Below are 13,430 nucleotides of genomic sequence, written 5' to 3'. Positions count from 1 at the left end.
GCCTTCAGCTCGGGAGGCTCTGGGAGTGCCTGGCCCATCCAACTCCCTCCTGTAGCCATCTGGGATGGCCACTTACAATAAGAAACACGGACGGTCGCAAAGCATAACTGGAAAAATGGACAATGTAAGGTTCAGGCAGGCTCAGAGCCTGAATGTATATTTGTGAGCGAAGAATCCAGAAAGCACCGAAACCCCCAACCGATTAGCATTTTGATGGCCCATCTCCATCAGACAAAGGACTGATACTTGAGTAACCGATACAATCCCAGACATTTCAGCGCCACTCCCTGTACTCAGGAAGCATCAACAACAGGGTCAATGACCACTTAGGACACACCCACCCATCAAGGCACCTGCCCCTTATTGGCTCAAATTGAATACAGTGATCAAGAACTACCCAATTAATGGGGTCCAAACTGAAGGATCGCCCAAAAGAGCGCAAAACTTCCCAAGGATAAAGAGAGAGACCACCATGCGTTCGATCTCTCTTGGACCTGGCGCTCCGGCAACGTCCACCTCCAAGTGCAGCACCACCAGAAGCAAGTTCAAGTTGAACGCCCGCTACCAGACGGATGGGCCCAGCTGAGCAGACCCAGTAGATACAGATTCAAACAAAGGCCACTGTTCCTCTGACCTAAGCCGGGTGCCTGAAGTTAAGTACAGGTTGTTATAGTTGATAGGTGTAGTTTAACTAGTAGTATCATGTTACATGATAATTGTGTGTTTAAATAAAGTACCATTGATCTTGAACTAACTAACTGGTGTTTGGCTCTTTGATCGATAGCCGGTTGAACCTTGTGGTGGTATCATTTGATACCTGACGACTCTGAGCAATATAATATCGATATCTAAAGAAGAAGGGCAACCTTATTGATTGTCATATTTATAGCAAGTTAAAAAAAAAAGGCAACAGACCTTCTCTGACCGTTCTACCTCCAGCCTCATACAACAAAGAGGGTGAGTGCCACACTGCAGTACCCCGAAAGCCACGCCGGTGCCCTCTAGCCCACAGCACCCCAGAGGGTGCTCACCATAGTCGCCACGGACAACAGGGAGCGGTAAACAGAAGGCTGCTTCCACCTCTGCTCTGGATTCTGGGTAGACACAGAAGTAGAGGTGAATTTAGGACGGTGACGAATGTTTATTTGCACCGGTGTGCACTGGTGTGTTAGGCAATTGTAACATAGCGAGCACTTGTGTAACAATCAAACCACTTTTGACAACGTATCAAACCTCACTTTTTGCACCCTATTTGTGCCTGGCCTGTTCTCATAGATCTCCACGGATCCGCTGCCCAAGTCCCAGGCTGCTACCTCTGAACTCCCCTTTGAACGTGAGGCTGCCAAATTCCTGTTTATAGAAAGCTGTTGCAAAACACACCCCAGCTTTATGTCACAACACTGAGCGGCAGATTGTCATGTGTCCGGGAAGGTTACAGTGGTAAAGCCCACAAATGATATTCAACGGGACTCTTTCCCCCCCCCCCCCCCAAATGATATTCAAACTCCCCCCCCCCCCCCCAACCTTTTCCGGTGGGAACCGCATCACGCCAATGGAGGAGGCTGGGGGCATTGGCTGCTGGAAACCTCACCGTTATTAACCCCCTTTTCTTGGCTCCCGTGGTATTTTGCTGCCGACTCCATTACCTCCTGCTGTAAACAGCGGTGCAAGATTCCACCCATAGAAACGTACTTGCACTTGCTGTATAGCACTTGGAAATGGCTGACCCACCGTGGCTTGCACACAATCCCTCTGCCTACTGATACACACCCCCCCACACACACACACAGTTTCCTACCCTACAGTTTGTTTCAAAGCGCAGTGCATATTTGACATCCAGCACAGATGTCCTTGTCCAACTCAGTCTTCACAGCACTATATCCATTAACGATAAAATGTGATCTAACAACAGCCGACAGTTCTTATGTTTAAACTTTAATGGCTTTCAACTGCAGCTAACATACTTTCCGACCACTGATCAATACTTAACAGCTAGGACCAGCAGTGTTACTGTAAGCACCTGTCAAGGCAAGAGAGACTTCTTAATATATCAAGCATGGCAAAAAACAGATTTATTGGCTCAAAGGTTACCTTATTACATTTTGGCATTGCTTTAATAATGAAACTCTGAATTTATAAAATTTGAACCATACCCTCAGCCCAAAGATGAAAAGCTGGAAGGAGATAGCTAAATGTTTAACTCCCGAGCATGAAGCTCGATTCGAAATACCTTGGTGTTGTCATGACACTAGATTGGTTCCCCATCTGTGCACAGAGCAATGGCCTATGACAGCCAAGATTTAAATCTGAGAATGAAGGAAGATGCTGACATTCCATTGCACAAGGTCCTGTTATGGAGGCGAGATGGTCCACAACACTAACTGCGTACATAGCGCCAGGGTCCCAGGTTCAATTCCCCGGCTTAGGTCACTGTCTGTGCGGAGTCTGCACGTTCTTCCCGTGTCTGTGTGGGTTTTCTCCGGGTGCTCCGGTTTCCTCCCTTAAGTCCCGAAAGACGTGCTTGTTAAGTGAATTGGACATTCTGAATTCTCCCTCTGTGTACCCGAACAGGCGCCGGAGTGTGGCGACTAGGGGATTTTCACAGTGACTTCATTGCAGTGTTAATGTAAGCCTACTTGTGACAATAAAGATTATTATTTAAAAATTAGATATCCCACTTGCACCATTCAAAGACAGAAGAATGGGTCATTCTTCTCACTGTTATTTGACTGATGGTGCACGCACAGAATGGATGCATGCTACTAAATAGTTACTGCACTCCAAATAAATCAATTGTATGGAGATGATTTCACAATATGGTGAGGCTTTCTTTGAATATAAAAATTCTATTTTCTCACCCACCGTAAAGCATTATTTAAATGGCCAGTTTGTCCTACACAGCAGAAGGATGACTGACAATTGGAAAATACATTACATGGAGAAGCTAATCCCTTTAAGCTGGACAAGATCATTGATAAGAGAGAGGCGACAATGAATTTCCTCTCGTAGCTCCCAAGCTCAAAACAAGGTCACCAGGTGGTCTACTGTATATCTGCATCTTCACTTGTCATAATCAAGATCCAGCACATTATCTCATCAAATGAATTCTCTCTCGAAATCTCAAAACTATTAAATTTCTTAACACCTTCATCTGCCATTCCTCCACCTATCTACAGACTTTCATTCATCACATGCAAATTTCATTCAACTCCAACCCCCTCACATGTCAGAATCAAGATTAAGGCAGGAAAGTGGGTGGCAAGAGAATCTGTATCCTCCATAAATCTGAGCTCATGTAAAACCCTGCTGCCCAAATCCTAACTCACCCAATCTACCATCTCCCTTGAACTCAATATAAGCTTATTTACTTGTAGCGGGTACGAGGTCATGTGGATCAGCGGGTAGAAACTCAGGACGGGATTCTCCGTTTCTGAGACTAAGTCTTGACGCCAACACAGAATCCGTAGACTTTTACGACAGAAAAACCAGTGCCGCACCTGGACCGATTCAGTGACCGTGTAGGGGCTAGCACCGGTGCCCGTAGAACACAATAGATTCCAATGAAAAACAGTGCAGGATTCGCCGGGTCCATGATTGACACTCGGGAGGCTGACAAGCTGCAGCCGCACAAATACATTTCGCTACACACACACACACACACCAGCCAACATGATGGCACAGATCGTGCTGAAGCGTGCCCATACAGCTGATGGGTTGGCTGGGGCCAGCAGGCACCCGGGGGCGGGCCTGGGGGTGGTCACCTATGCAACCTGTGGCACTAGGTTCAAAGTGTGCTGTTAGCAGTGGGCGCTGCTGCATGGTTGCCTTCCCGGCTGCGGTAATGGTGTTCCATGTCTGTCCACCCCAACCCCAAAGCCCACTCCCCGGCAAGCGGCACAACTGTCAGCACACTACGGTGATGTTGGACACCTTCCGTATGCCCTCACGCTCCCTCAGCAACCGCCACGTCATTTTCACGATTTTTAAAAGCACAAGTGAAGCCGCTGTCGGGAACTCGGCAAATCGGAGATGGAAAATCGCGGAGGCCCCGGAAAATACTGGAATACGAATGATATGCAAACTGTCTACCGTACATTCCGGAATGCATTGATGCTGCTGTCAAGCATTGCAATTTGAATCGGCACCTGCTGCAATTTCGAGGCCAGAACAAATTCTCCACCAAATCGCCTTTCCCGATTTCGGCGATAGTTTACGGAGAATCCCGTCCCCTATCTCTGAGCCAGAAGCTCCAGGTTCAAGTTCCACTTCAGGACTTGATAGCCCAGGAAGGTGCATTCCAAACATGGCCTTCCAATACACCTAAAGTAAGCAGTAAGATAAGGAGACTCTCCTGTTCAGCCACACTTGATGTGGAGTGGCACCCGTCATTTTCTCATATCTAATTCCTGGAGAACGAGACAGCAAACGGTTTCCCCAGTAATTTCATTATGAGTGACCAAAGATAGCTTCTTCTTAACCTTGTCAGTCCTTGACGGAGCACAGGCCACAGACAAATTCTCTGCAGCTAACCCTGCCTTGGGCCAAACTTTCCAATTGTTGCCATGTATAGCCCTCGGCCCTCATCCCTCATCTCCTTTTCTGTAAAGACAGCATAACCTCTATAATCAATGCCAATCACAATTCTTAAGTACGCAGATTTGCTTGGCTCCAGATCCACCACTGCATCAGAATTCTCATTTCAGTCAATCACATCGCTAGCTTCTGTCTGTGTTTTGAAATAATGAGAAGTGAGGAAAACAACAATTTCTCATCACTCTAATTGCAGAGATTATAAAGAAGACAAGAAATGCCTCTACACCTAGCCCAACAATTATTCAGTACAGTTGGGAATACCATAATCAGAAAGGTCACCAAACCAAACAGTCGGTGAAGTACAATAACGTCTGCTAACTTGAGGCCAAGATTTATTCAGTTCGCGTCTGCTAACCTTTGGGTATGAAGTTTTTCAAGACAGCATATTGTAGTAAACACTGCGGGCAGCCAGCTCCGTCTCTTTTCATCATGTACTACTTGTACAGATAATGAGAAATCCTCTTTCCCTTCTCTGCTGTTTGTCCATTTGTGAAGCTATGCACCAACTACTCCAGGGAATATTAAACATCTACCTACGATTGCAATCTCAGTCAGGATTGCATATCACGATTAAGCAAATAAATGGTTTTGCTCGCAGTCAACAACTGATCGGGATTATAGCTCCTCTGTGGTTACTGACCTGAGCAAACTGCTTATTTATTTCATCCTCACAGATTCTCTCTCTTCCGCATCTGCAGATACCATTCATGCTGAAGTACTGTCCCACAGGTGCTAGGCACCATTCAGTACCTTGTCCAGCCATTATATTCCATGTGCGAGCTTTAGAAAACGTTGATTGTGCTGAACAAGTAGGGGCTTTATAGATAGGAATTCTATGCATGTCTTCTAATCAGGTGTAGATATCTAGCAGGGGTCATTGGATATCAGCAAGGAGCCCTACTACTTTCCATCCACCCCCCCCCCCCCCCCCCGCCCAAACTACAACATGGTATGTTGAGGCTATCTTACCCTCACCACCATCTCAGCTAACTCGGCAGATACTGGTGTTAAGAGCATAAGAACATAAGAACTAGGAGCAGAAGTAGGATATCTGGCCCCCCGAGCCTGCTCCACCATTCAATGAGATCATGGCTGATCTTTTGTGGACTCAGCTCCACTTTCTGGCCCGAACACCATCCCTTTATTAATCCCTTTATTCTTCAAAAAACTATCTATCTTTACCTTAAAAACATTAATGAAGGAGCCTCAACTGCTTCACTGGTCAAGGAATTCCATAGATTCACAACCCTTTGGGTGAAGAAGTTCCTCCTAATCTCAGTCCTAAATCTACTTCCCCTTATTTTGAGGCTATGCCCCCTAGTTCTGCTTTCACCTGCCAGTGGAAACAACCTGCCCGCATCTATCCTATCTATTCCCTACATAATTTTATATGTTTCTATAAGATCCCCCCTCATCCTTCTAAATTCCAACGAGTACAGTCCCAGTCTACTCAACCTCTCCTCGTAATCCAACGCCTTCAGATCTGGGATTAACCTAGTGAATCTCCTCTGCACACCCTCCAGTGCCAGTACGCCCTTTCTCAAGTAAGGAGACCAAAACTGAACACAATACTCCAGGTGTGGCCTCACTAACACCTTATACAATTGCAGCATAACCTCCCTAGTCTTAAACTCCATCCCTCTAGCAATGAAGGACAAAATTCCATTTGCCGCCTTAATCACCTGTTGCCCCTGCAAACCAACTTTCTGTGACTCATGCACTAGCACACCCAGGTCTCTCTGCACAGCAGCATGCTTTAATATTTTATCGTTTAAATAATAATCCCGTTTGCTTTTATTCCCACCAAAATGGATAACCTCACATTTGTCAACATTGTATTCCATCTGCCAGACCCTAGCCCATTCACTTAACCTATCCAAATCCCTCTGCAGACTTCCAGTATCCTCTGCACTTTTCGCTTGACCACTCATCTTAGTGTCATCTGCAAACTTGGACACATTGCCCTTGGTCCCCAACTCCAAATCATCTATGTAAATTGTGAACAATTGTGGGCCCAACATGGATCCCTGAGGGACACCACTAGCTACTGATTGCCAACCAGAGAAACACCCATTAATGCCCACTCTTTGCTTTCTATTAATTAACCAATCCTCTGTCCATGCTACTACTTTACCCTTAATGCCATGCATCTTTATCTTATGCAGCAACCTTTTGTGTGGCACCTTGTCAAAGGCTTTCTGGAAATCCAGATATACCACATCCATTGGCTCCCCCGTTATCTACTGTACTTCCTCAAAAACTCAACTAAATTAGTTAGGCATGACCTGCCCTTTATGAACCCATGCTGCGTCTGCCCAATGGGACAATTTCTATCCAGATGACTCGCTATTTCTTCCTTGATGATAGATTCCAGCATCTTCCCTACTACCGAAGTTAAGCTCACTGGCCTATAATTTCCCGTTCTCTGCCAACCTCCCTTTTTAAACAGTGGTGTCACGTTTGTGAATTTCCAATCCACCGGGACTACCCCAGAGTCTAGTGAATTTTGGTAAATTATCACGAGTGCTTTTGCAATCTCCCTAGCCATCTCTTTTAGCACTCTGGGATGCATTCCATCAGGGCCAGGAGACGTATCCACCTTTAGCCCCATTAGCTTGCCCATCACTACCTCCTTAGTGATAACAATCCCCTCAAGGTCCTCACCTGTCATAGCCTCATTTCTATCAGTCACTGGCATGTTATTTGTGTCTTCCATTGTGACAGCCGACCCAAAAAACCTGTTCAGTTCCTCAGCCATTTCCTCATCTCCCATTATTAAAACTCCCTTCTCATCCTCTGAAGGACCAATATTTACCTTAGCCACTCTTTTTTTTTATATATTTGTAGAAACTTTTACTGTCTGTTTTTATATTCTGAGCAAGTTTACTCTCATACTCTATCTTACTCTTCTTTATGGCTTTTTTAGTAGCTTTCTGTTGCCCCCTAAAGATTTCCCAGTCCTCTAGTCTCCCACCAATCTTTGCCTCTTTGTATGCTTTTTCCTTCAATTTGATACTCTCCCTTATTTCCTCAGATATCCACGGTCGATTTTAGCTCTTTCTACCATCCTTCCTTTTTGTTGGTATAAACCTTTGCTGAGCACTGTGAAAAATCGCTTGGAAGGTTCTCCACTGTTCCTCAACTGTTCCACCATAAAGTTTTGCTCCTAGTCTACCTTAGCTAGTTCTTCTCTCATCCCATTGTAATCTTCTTTGTTTAAGCACAAAACACTAGTATTTGATTTTACCTTCTCACCCTCCATCTGTATTTTAAATTCCACCATATTGTGATCGCTCCTTCCGAGAGGATCCCTAACTATGAGATCATTAATCAATCCTGTTTCATTACACAGGACAAGATCTAGGATCGCTTGTTCCCTCGTAGGTTCCATTACATACTGTTCTAGGAAACTATCGCGGATACATTCTATAAACTCCTCCTCAAGGCTGCCTTGACCGATCTGGTTAAACCAATCGACATGTAGATTAAAATCCCCCATAATAACTGCTGTGCCATTTCTACATGCATCAGTTATTTCTTTGTTTATTGCCTGCCCCACCATAACGTTACTATTTGGTGGCCTATAGACTACTCCTATCAGTGACTTTTTCGCCTTACTATTCCTGATTTCCACCCAAATGGATTCAACCTTATCCTCCATAGCACCGATGTCTTCCCTTACTATTGCCCGGATGTCATCCTTAAATAACAGAGCTACACCGCCGGATATTTAACTCCCAGTCATGACCATCCTTTAACCATGTTTCAGTAATGGCCACTAAATCATAGTCATTCACGATGATTTGCGCCATCAACTCATTTACTTTATTCCGAATACTACGAGCATTCAGGTAAAGTACACTTATGTTGGTTTTTTTACCTGTTTTGAATCTTAACATCTCCAGTTTTATTCCTTTTAGTATTACTGGGCCTATTCACTGAGCTCCCCTCAGTCACTGTACCTTGTACTGTCGCCCTTTTTGATTTTTGACTTTGGCTTCTCTGCCTTACACTTTCCCCCTTACTTCCTTTTGCTTCTGTCCCTGTTTTACTACCTTCCAACTTCCTGCATCGGTTCCCATCCCCCTGCCACATTAGTTTAAACCCTCCCCAACAACTCTAGCAAACACCCCCCCTAGGACATTGGTTCCAGTCCTGCCCAGGTGCAGACCGTCTGGTTTGTACTGGTCCCACCTCCCCAGAACCGGTCCCAGTGCCCCAGGAATTTGAATCCCTCCCTCTTGCACCATCTCTAGAGCCACGCATTCATCCTATTTATCCTGACATTCCTACTCTGACTAGCTCGTGGCACTGGTAGCAATCCTGAGAATACTACCTTTGAGGTCCTACTTTTTAGTTTCACTCCTAACTCCCTGAATTCAGCTTGTAGGACCTCATCCCGTTTTTTACCTATATCGTTGGTGCCTATGTGCACCACAACAGCTGGCTGTTCACCCTTCCCCCCCCCCCCCCCCCCAAAAGAATGTCCTGCAGCCGCTCCGAGACATCCTTGACCTTTGCACCAGGGAGGCAACATACCATCCTGGAGTCTCGATTGCGTCCGCAGAACCGCCTGTCTATTCCCCTTACGATTGAGTCCCCTATCACTATAGCCCTGCCATTTTTCTTCCTGCCCTGCTGCGCAGCAGAGCCAGCCACGGTGCCATGAACCTTGCTGCTGCTGCCTGCCCATGGTGAGCCACCTCCCTCAACAGTATCCAAAACGGTATATCTGTTTTGCAGGGAGATGACCGCAGGGGACACCTGCACTGCCTTCCTACTCTTGCTCTGTCTTTTGGTCACCCATTTTCTATCTCCCTCAGTAACTTTCACCTGTGGCCTGACCAACTCGCTGAACGTGCTATCCACGTTTTGTTGGTTGGAGTTCTGCCTGGAAAGCCTGACTATTCATCAGAAGAGATAACGGGTTAGATGTGTCCCCAAATCCGCATCAGGCGGAGGAGGATGAAAGAGGAGGACGCATGCAAAATTCCCACCCTCATCCACATCATTTAGAACATCTTGGGAAAGAAGGTGGATCACAAGCCCACATGAAATGAAATGAAATGAAAATCGCTTATTGTCACGAGTAGGCTTCAATGAAGTTACTGTGAAAAGCCCCTAGTCGCCACATTCCGGCGACAGTCCCAATCTTGCAAGCTCCGTCACAGGGTATTTTAGACACCCCACAATTTTGATGCAGTCGGGTCAGCCTCTGAAGGTGACCTGGTTCACACCTCAGAGGTGTCATAAACCATGTGGGAGCCTTTTGATAGGCAGGTTGACCGGACTGCTTCATACTGTTGGAAAAGGAAATGTATCAGTGTGCATGCTATCAACGAACAGAAAACTAGAAAAGTGTACCATTTTTTACAAAGATGTGCCAAACAGAGCATTAATTTGTAATTTCATCAGCTAGTCATAATAGAGTCTTGTTTTAAGGAAAGGAAGAGGATATTTATGCTGAACAGACTACATGGGCGCGTTTAGCACAGTGAGCTAAACAGCTGGCTTGTAAAGCAGAATGTGGCGACTGGGGGCTTTTCAACAGTAACTTCATTGAAGCCTACTTGTGACAATAAGCGATTATTATTATTACACTGCCTTGAAGTAGCTGCTAATATTCACCTGTGAAGTCACATTTAATTCCACAGAGATGCAAAGTCTACAGAGACCCCAGTACCTCTGGGGGTGTAAACAGTTTTATTCGGTCTCATCGAGATAGATCACTTTGGCTGGGACATTTTCAAAAATGGCTATGAAACAACAGCTAAACGGAAGCTATGCTATACGTGAGCTCATCTTCTGTATTCTTTGGAATATACTAACAGTATGGAGCGTGATCACGTGATACCTTATTGCGAATGGACAACACACAACAGGTGACCACAGGAAGAAAGGGTCTCCCTCTCTCTGAAACATGTCAGCTAAGTCTGCACTCTGTTTTGCTGAGGGAAGTGTCTACATCAATGCAGTAAACAGAAACACTGCCAAAGCCATCTGATTTTTTAAACAAGTGTTTCCAGGAGAAAAGAGATATGCCAGCCATGAGTGAAGAATCAACGTCTCCGGATACAATCAGTGAATTTTTATTGACTTTCCTTTTTTTAAATATTCACTTTACCTTCGCCAGATTTTTTTTTTTGAAAAATATTTTACTGGTGTTTTGAGCTATAGAATCAGAAAAAAATACACAATAGGAAACTGGGTTTTGCATGTAACAGGCAATGCGACAACAGTAATCATAACCAACAAGAAGAACCAGATTTGAGCCCTTCGCCGTCACCGAAATTGTGATGGGGTTCAGCCGCAGCTCCTGCCACTTGGCAGTAGGGGTTGCCCCCAGTTTTTGTTGGGATCTTTCCACTTGCTTGTCGGTAAATTCTCGAAGGGGGGGCACACTCCTCCCATGAGCTTGAGTTTTCGAGGGAGGGTGGGTCCGTTTGTTACCCTTGTTTCTCCCTGTATGGGGAAGGATCACTCCAGTGCATGGCCCTCCATTCTTACCATGTTCCTCACCAGCTCCCTCCCTCTGGAGGGAGTCTCCTCAGGAGTTCAGCCATATCGGAGAGCCATTGCGAGGCCCGGGGTGACACTGCCAACTTCCACTCTCGTAGAAGTCTCCGCCTGTCGATCAGTGAGGTGAAGGCCAGGGCGTCCACCCCTTTCCCTGTCCAGAGCTCTGGGTGCTCTGACACCTTGAAGGCCGCCACAGACAGGCACGATTCCATCTCGACCCCCACCATTTTGGATATAGCCTCAAAGAAGGCCGTGCAGAATTCCCCAAGTCTGGGAAGGACAAGAACAAGTGGATGTGGTTGGCCTGACACCTGACACTGCTCGCACTTGTTCTCCACCTTCAGGAAGAACCCACTCATAAGTGTCTTGGTAAGGTGTGCTCTTGCACCACCTTGAGCTACATAAGGCGTAGTCCGGCACAGGAGGAAGTAGAGTTGACTGTGCAGTGCCACGATCTAGAGTCCTCCTACTACTTCCTTGCTCAGTTCGTTCCCCCACTTCCATCGGGTCTCGTCCAATGGAGTCCTGAAAAAGTCGTCTATATATGTCGTTTCACATTTGTCGTTTCCTAACCAGTCCGTCATCATGTCCAGGAATGTGTGTGCGGGTTTCTGGGGGAACATTTTCATCTCCTTGCGGAGAAAGTTATGCAGCTGCAGATAACTAAGCTCACTGCCTTTCGGGAGTTGTATTTTCTTTGTACATTCACCCAGGGTCACCAGTCTGTCGTCCACATACATGTCCTCTACTGTCAGCATCCCACTGTCTCCCCCCAGATTCCAAATGTGCCGTCTATCCTCGCTATGCGAACCTATAGTTGTCGCAGATGGGGGCCCCCGTGGACATCTCACCCAGTTCAAAATGGCACCTAAACTGGTTCCACATCCTTTCGGTAGCTACTACCACTGGGTTCCTGCTTTTCCCCAGGTTGAGTTTGTAATCTGAGAAGGTTATCTTTCCTACGTAGGCCGGGGGAGGTCAACACTTAGACGAGCAGGTCACCCGCATAGAATGAGACTCGGGTGGCACGGTGGCACAGTGGTTTGCACTGCTGCCTCATGGCACAAAGGACATGGGCTTGATCCTGCCACGCCTAGATGAAGCCCAGAAGTTTGTCCATCGGCGCTTGGGTTTGCGCTGAGAACTCTGTGGAGTCAGCTCTTCCCGGGTTCGTGCCATCTCTTGTTTTGATTTGATTTATTGTCACATGTACCGAAGTACTGAAAAGTATTTTCCTGCGACCAAGAGAACATGCACAGTACGTACACACATACATAGTAGACAAAAAAGAATAATCGACAGAGTACATTGACGAATGGTACAGCGACAAACAGTATTTGATTACAGTGCGGAACAGTGATAAGAGAAAAGGGTCTGGGTGAGAGAGCGCGCAAAGAGTCGCCATGCGCCGGCGCCATCTTCAGTACCTGTGGCTGTTGGCTCAGAGGTTGATGTTTCCTTCCCCTCTTCCTTGCTGGGTTTTCTGCTGGGCAGTTGGCTCTTTCCAATTCTTTTTTTAAAATTTCCCATTGATGCGGTTTGTCGGGGGGGGGGGGGGGGGGTCGTGGAAATATGTGGTGCCCATTTAATGGGGTTATAAGGTCGTATTCGAGGATTTCGTACAAGAGCCACCTTACGTGCGCCCACTCAGCTTATGGTCACCACTGGAAGCCAATTGGCCACATTTTACTTTCATAAGTTTTACTTCTTTCTGCACACTTGGAGATTTGAATGCGTGTTTTTGCACATAGGTGGGAAGTGTGGCATATTTCTAAATTTTTAACAGGGTGGGTGTGGGTACACTAAAACAAGCCCCTTATATGTTTAATTCAAGAATAACTGACCGACGTTTAACTTACAAGACTGTACAACGTCAAGTACAGCACAAAGGGAATTGGCAATATTACATCCTTTTTAAATTCAAACCTCAAATGAGTAGCAAATGAGCTACTGCAGCTCTCCTCGCATAACACAGAATGAAGGATTTAGGACGGAAAAGGAAGAGAGAATAAACACGAGGAGGCAAATTTTCCATAGAAATGCCCTGAACATATAATTCAAATCATGATAGTTTAACACAATGGCTTTGCTGTAATCAAATGGAGGTGGAAGAGAATAGAGATTAGACTGGATCCTGCTGTCTAGTCTAAGGAAAAAAAGGAAGCCCCATTGTTTCAGCTGTTGAGCAAGAGATTGATAACCCTCCATCTGAGTTTCCTTAAAAGAGACAGAGATATACAAGTACAAGCTAAAAAACGTTAGATTATGAGGGATTACAGAGACTACAAAATTGTACTCCCTTGAGAAAAGGCAATCTA

General features: G+C 45.9%; 1 protein-coding gene across 3 annotated transcripts in view; it reads right to left on the bottom strand.

Annotated features, from left to right (window-relative positions):
• The window catches only part of LOC119950823 (centrosomal protein of 128 kDa-like), a 410,606-nt gene that overhangs the window by 346,979 nt on the left and 50,197 nt on the right, over positions 1–13,430 (bottom strand). The window contains exon 9 of one of the 3 annotated variants that reach the window (XM_038773666.1): positions 7,376–7,389. The exons of the other annotated variants lie outside the window; for them this stretch is intronic. Within the exon in view, the coding sequence (XP_038629594.1) occupies positions 7,376–7,389 (14 nt within the window). The remainder of the gene's footprint in view (positions 1–7,375; positions 7,390–13,430) is intronic. 3 annotated transcript variants of the gene reach the window in all.

This window comes from Scyliorhinus canicula, chromosome 2, assembly GCF_902713615.1.
Source record: "Scyliorhinus canicula chromosome 2, sScyCan1.1, whole genome shotgun sequence".
NCBI classification, from domain to species: domain Eukaryota; kingdom Metazoa; phylum Chordata; class Chondrichthyes; order Carcharhiniformes; family Scyliorhinidae; genus Scyliorhinus; species Scyliorhinus canicula.
The sequence above is the reverse complement of the archived record's forward strand: the minus strand, read 5'-3'. Positions and strand labels throughout refer to the sequence as shown.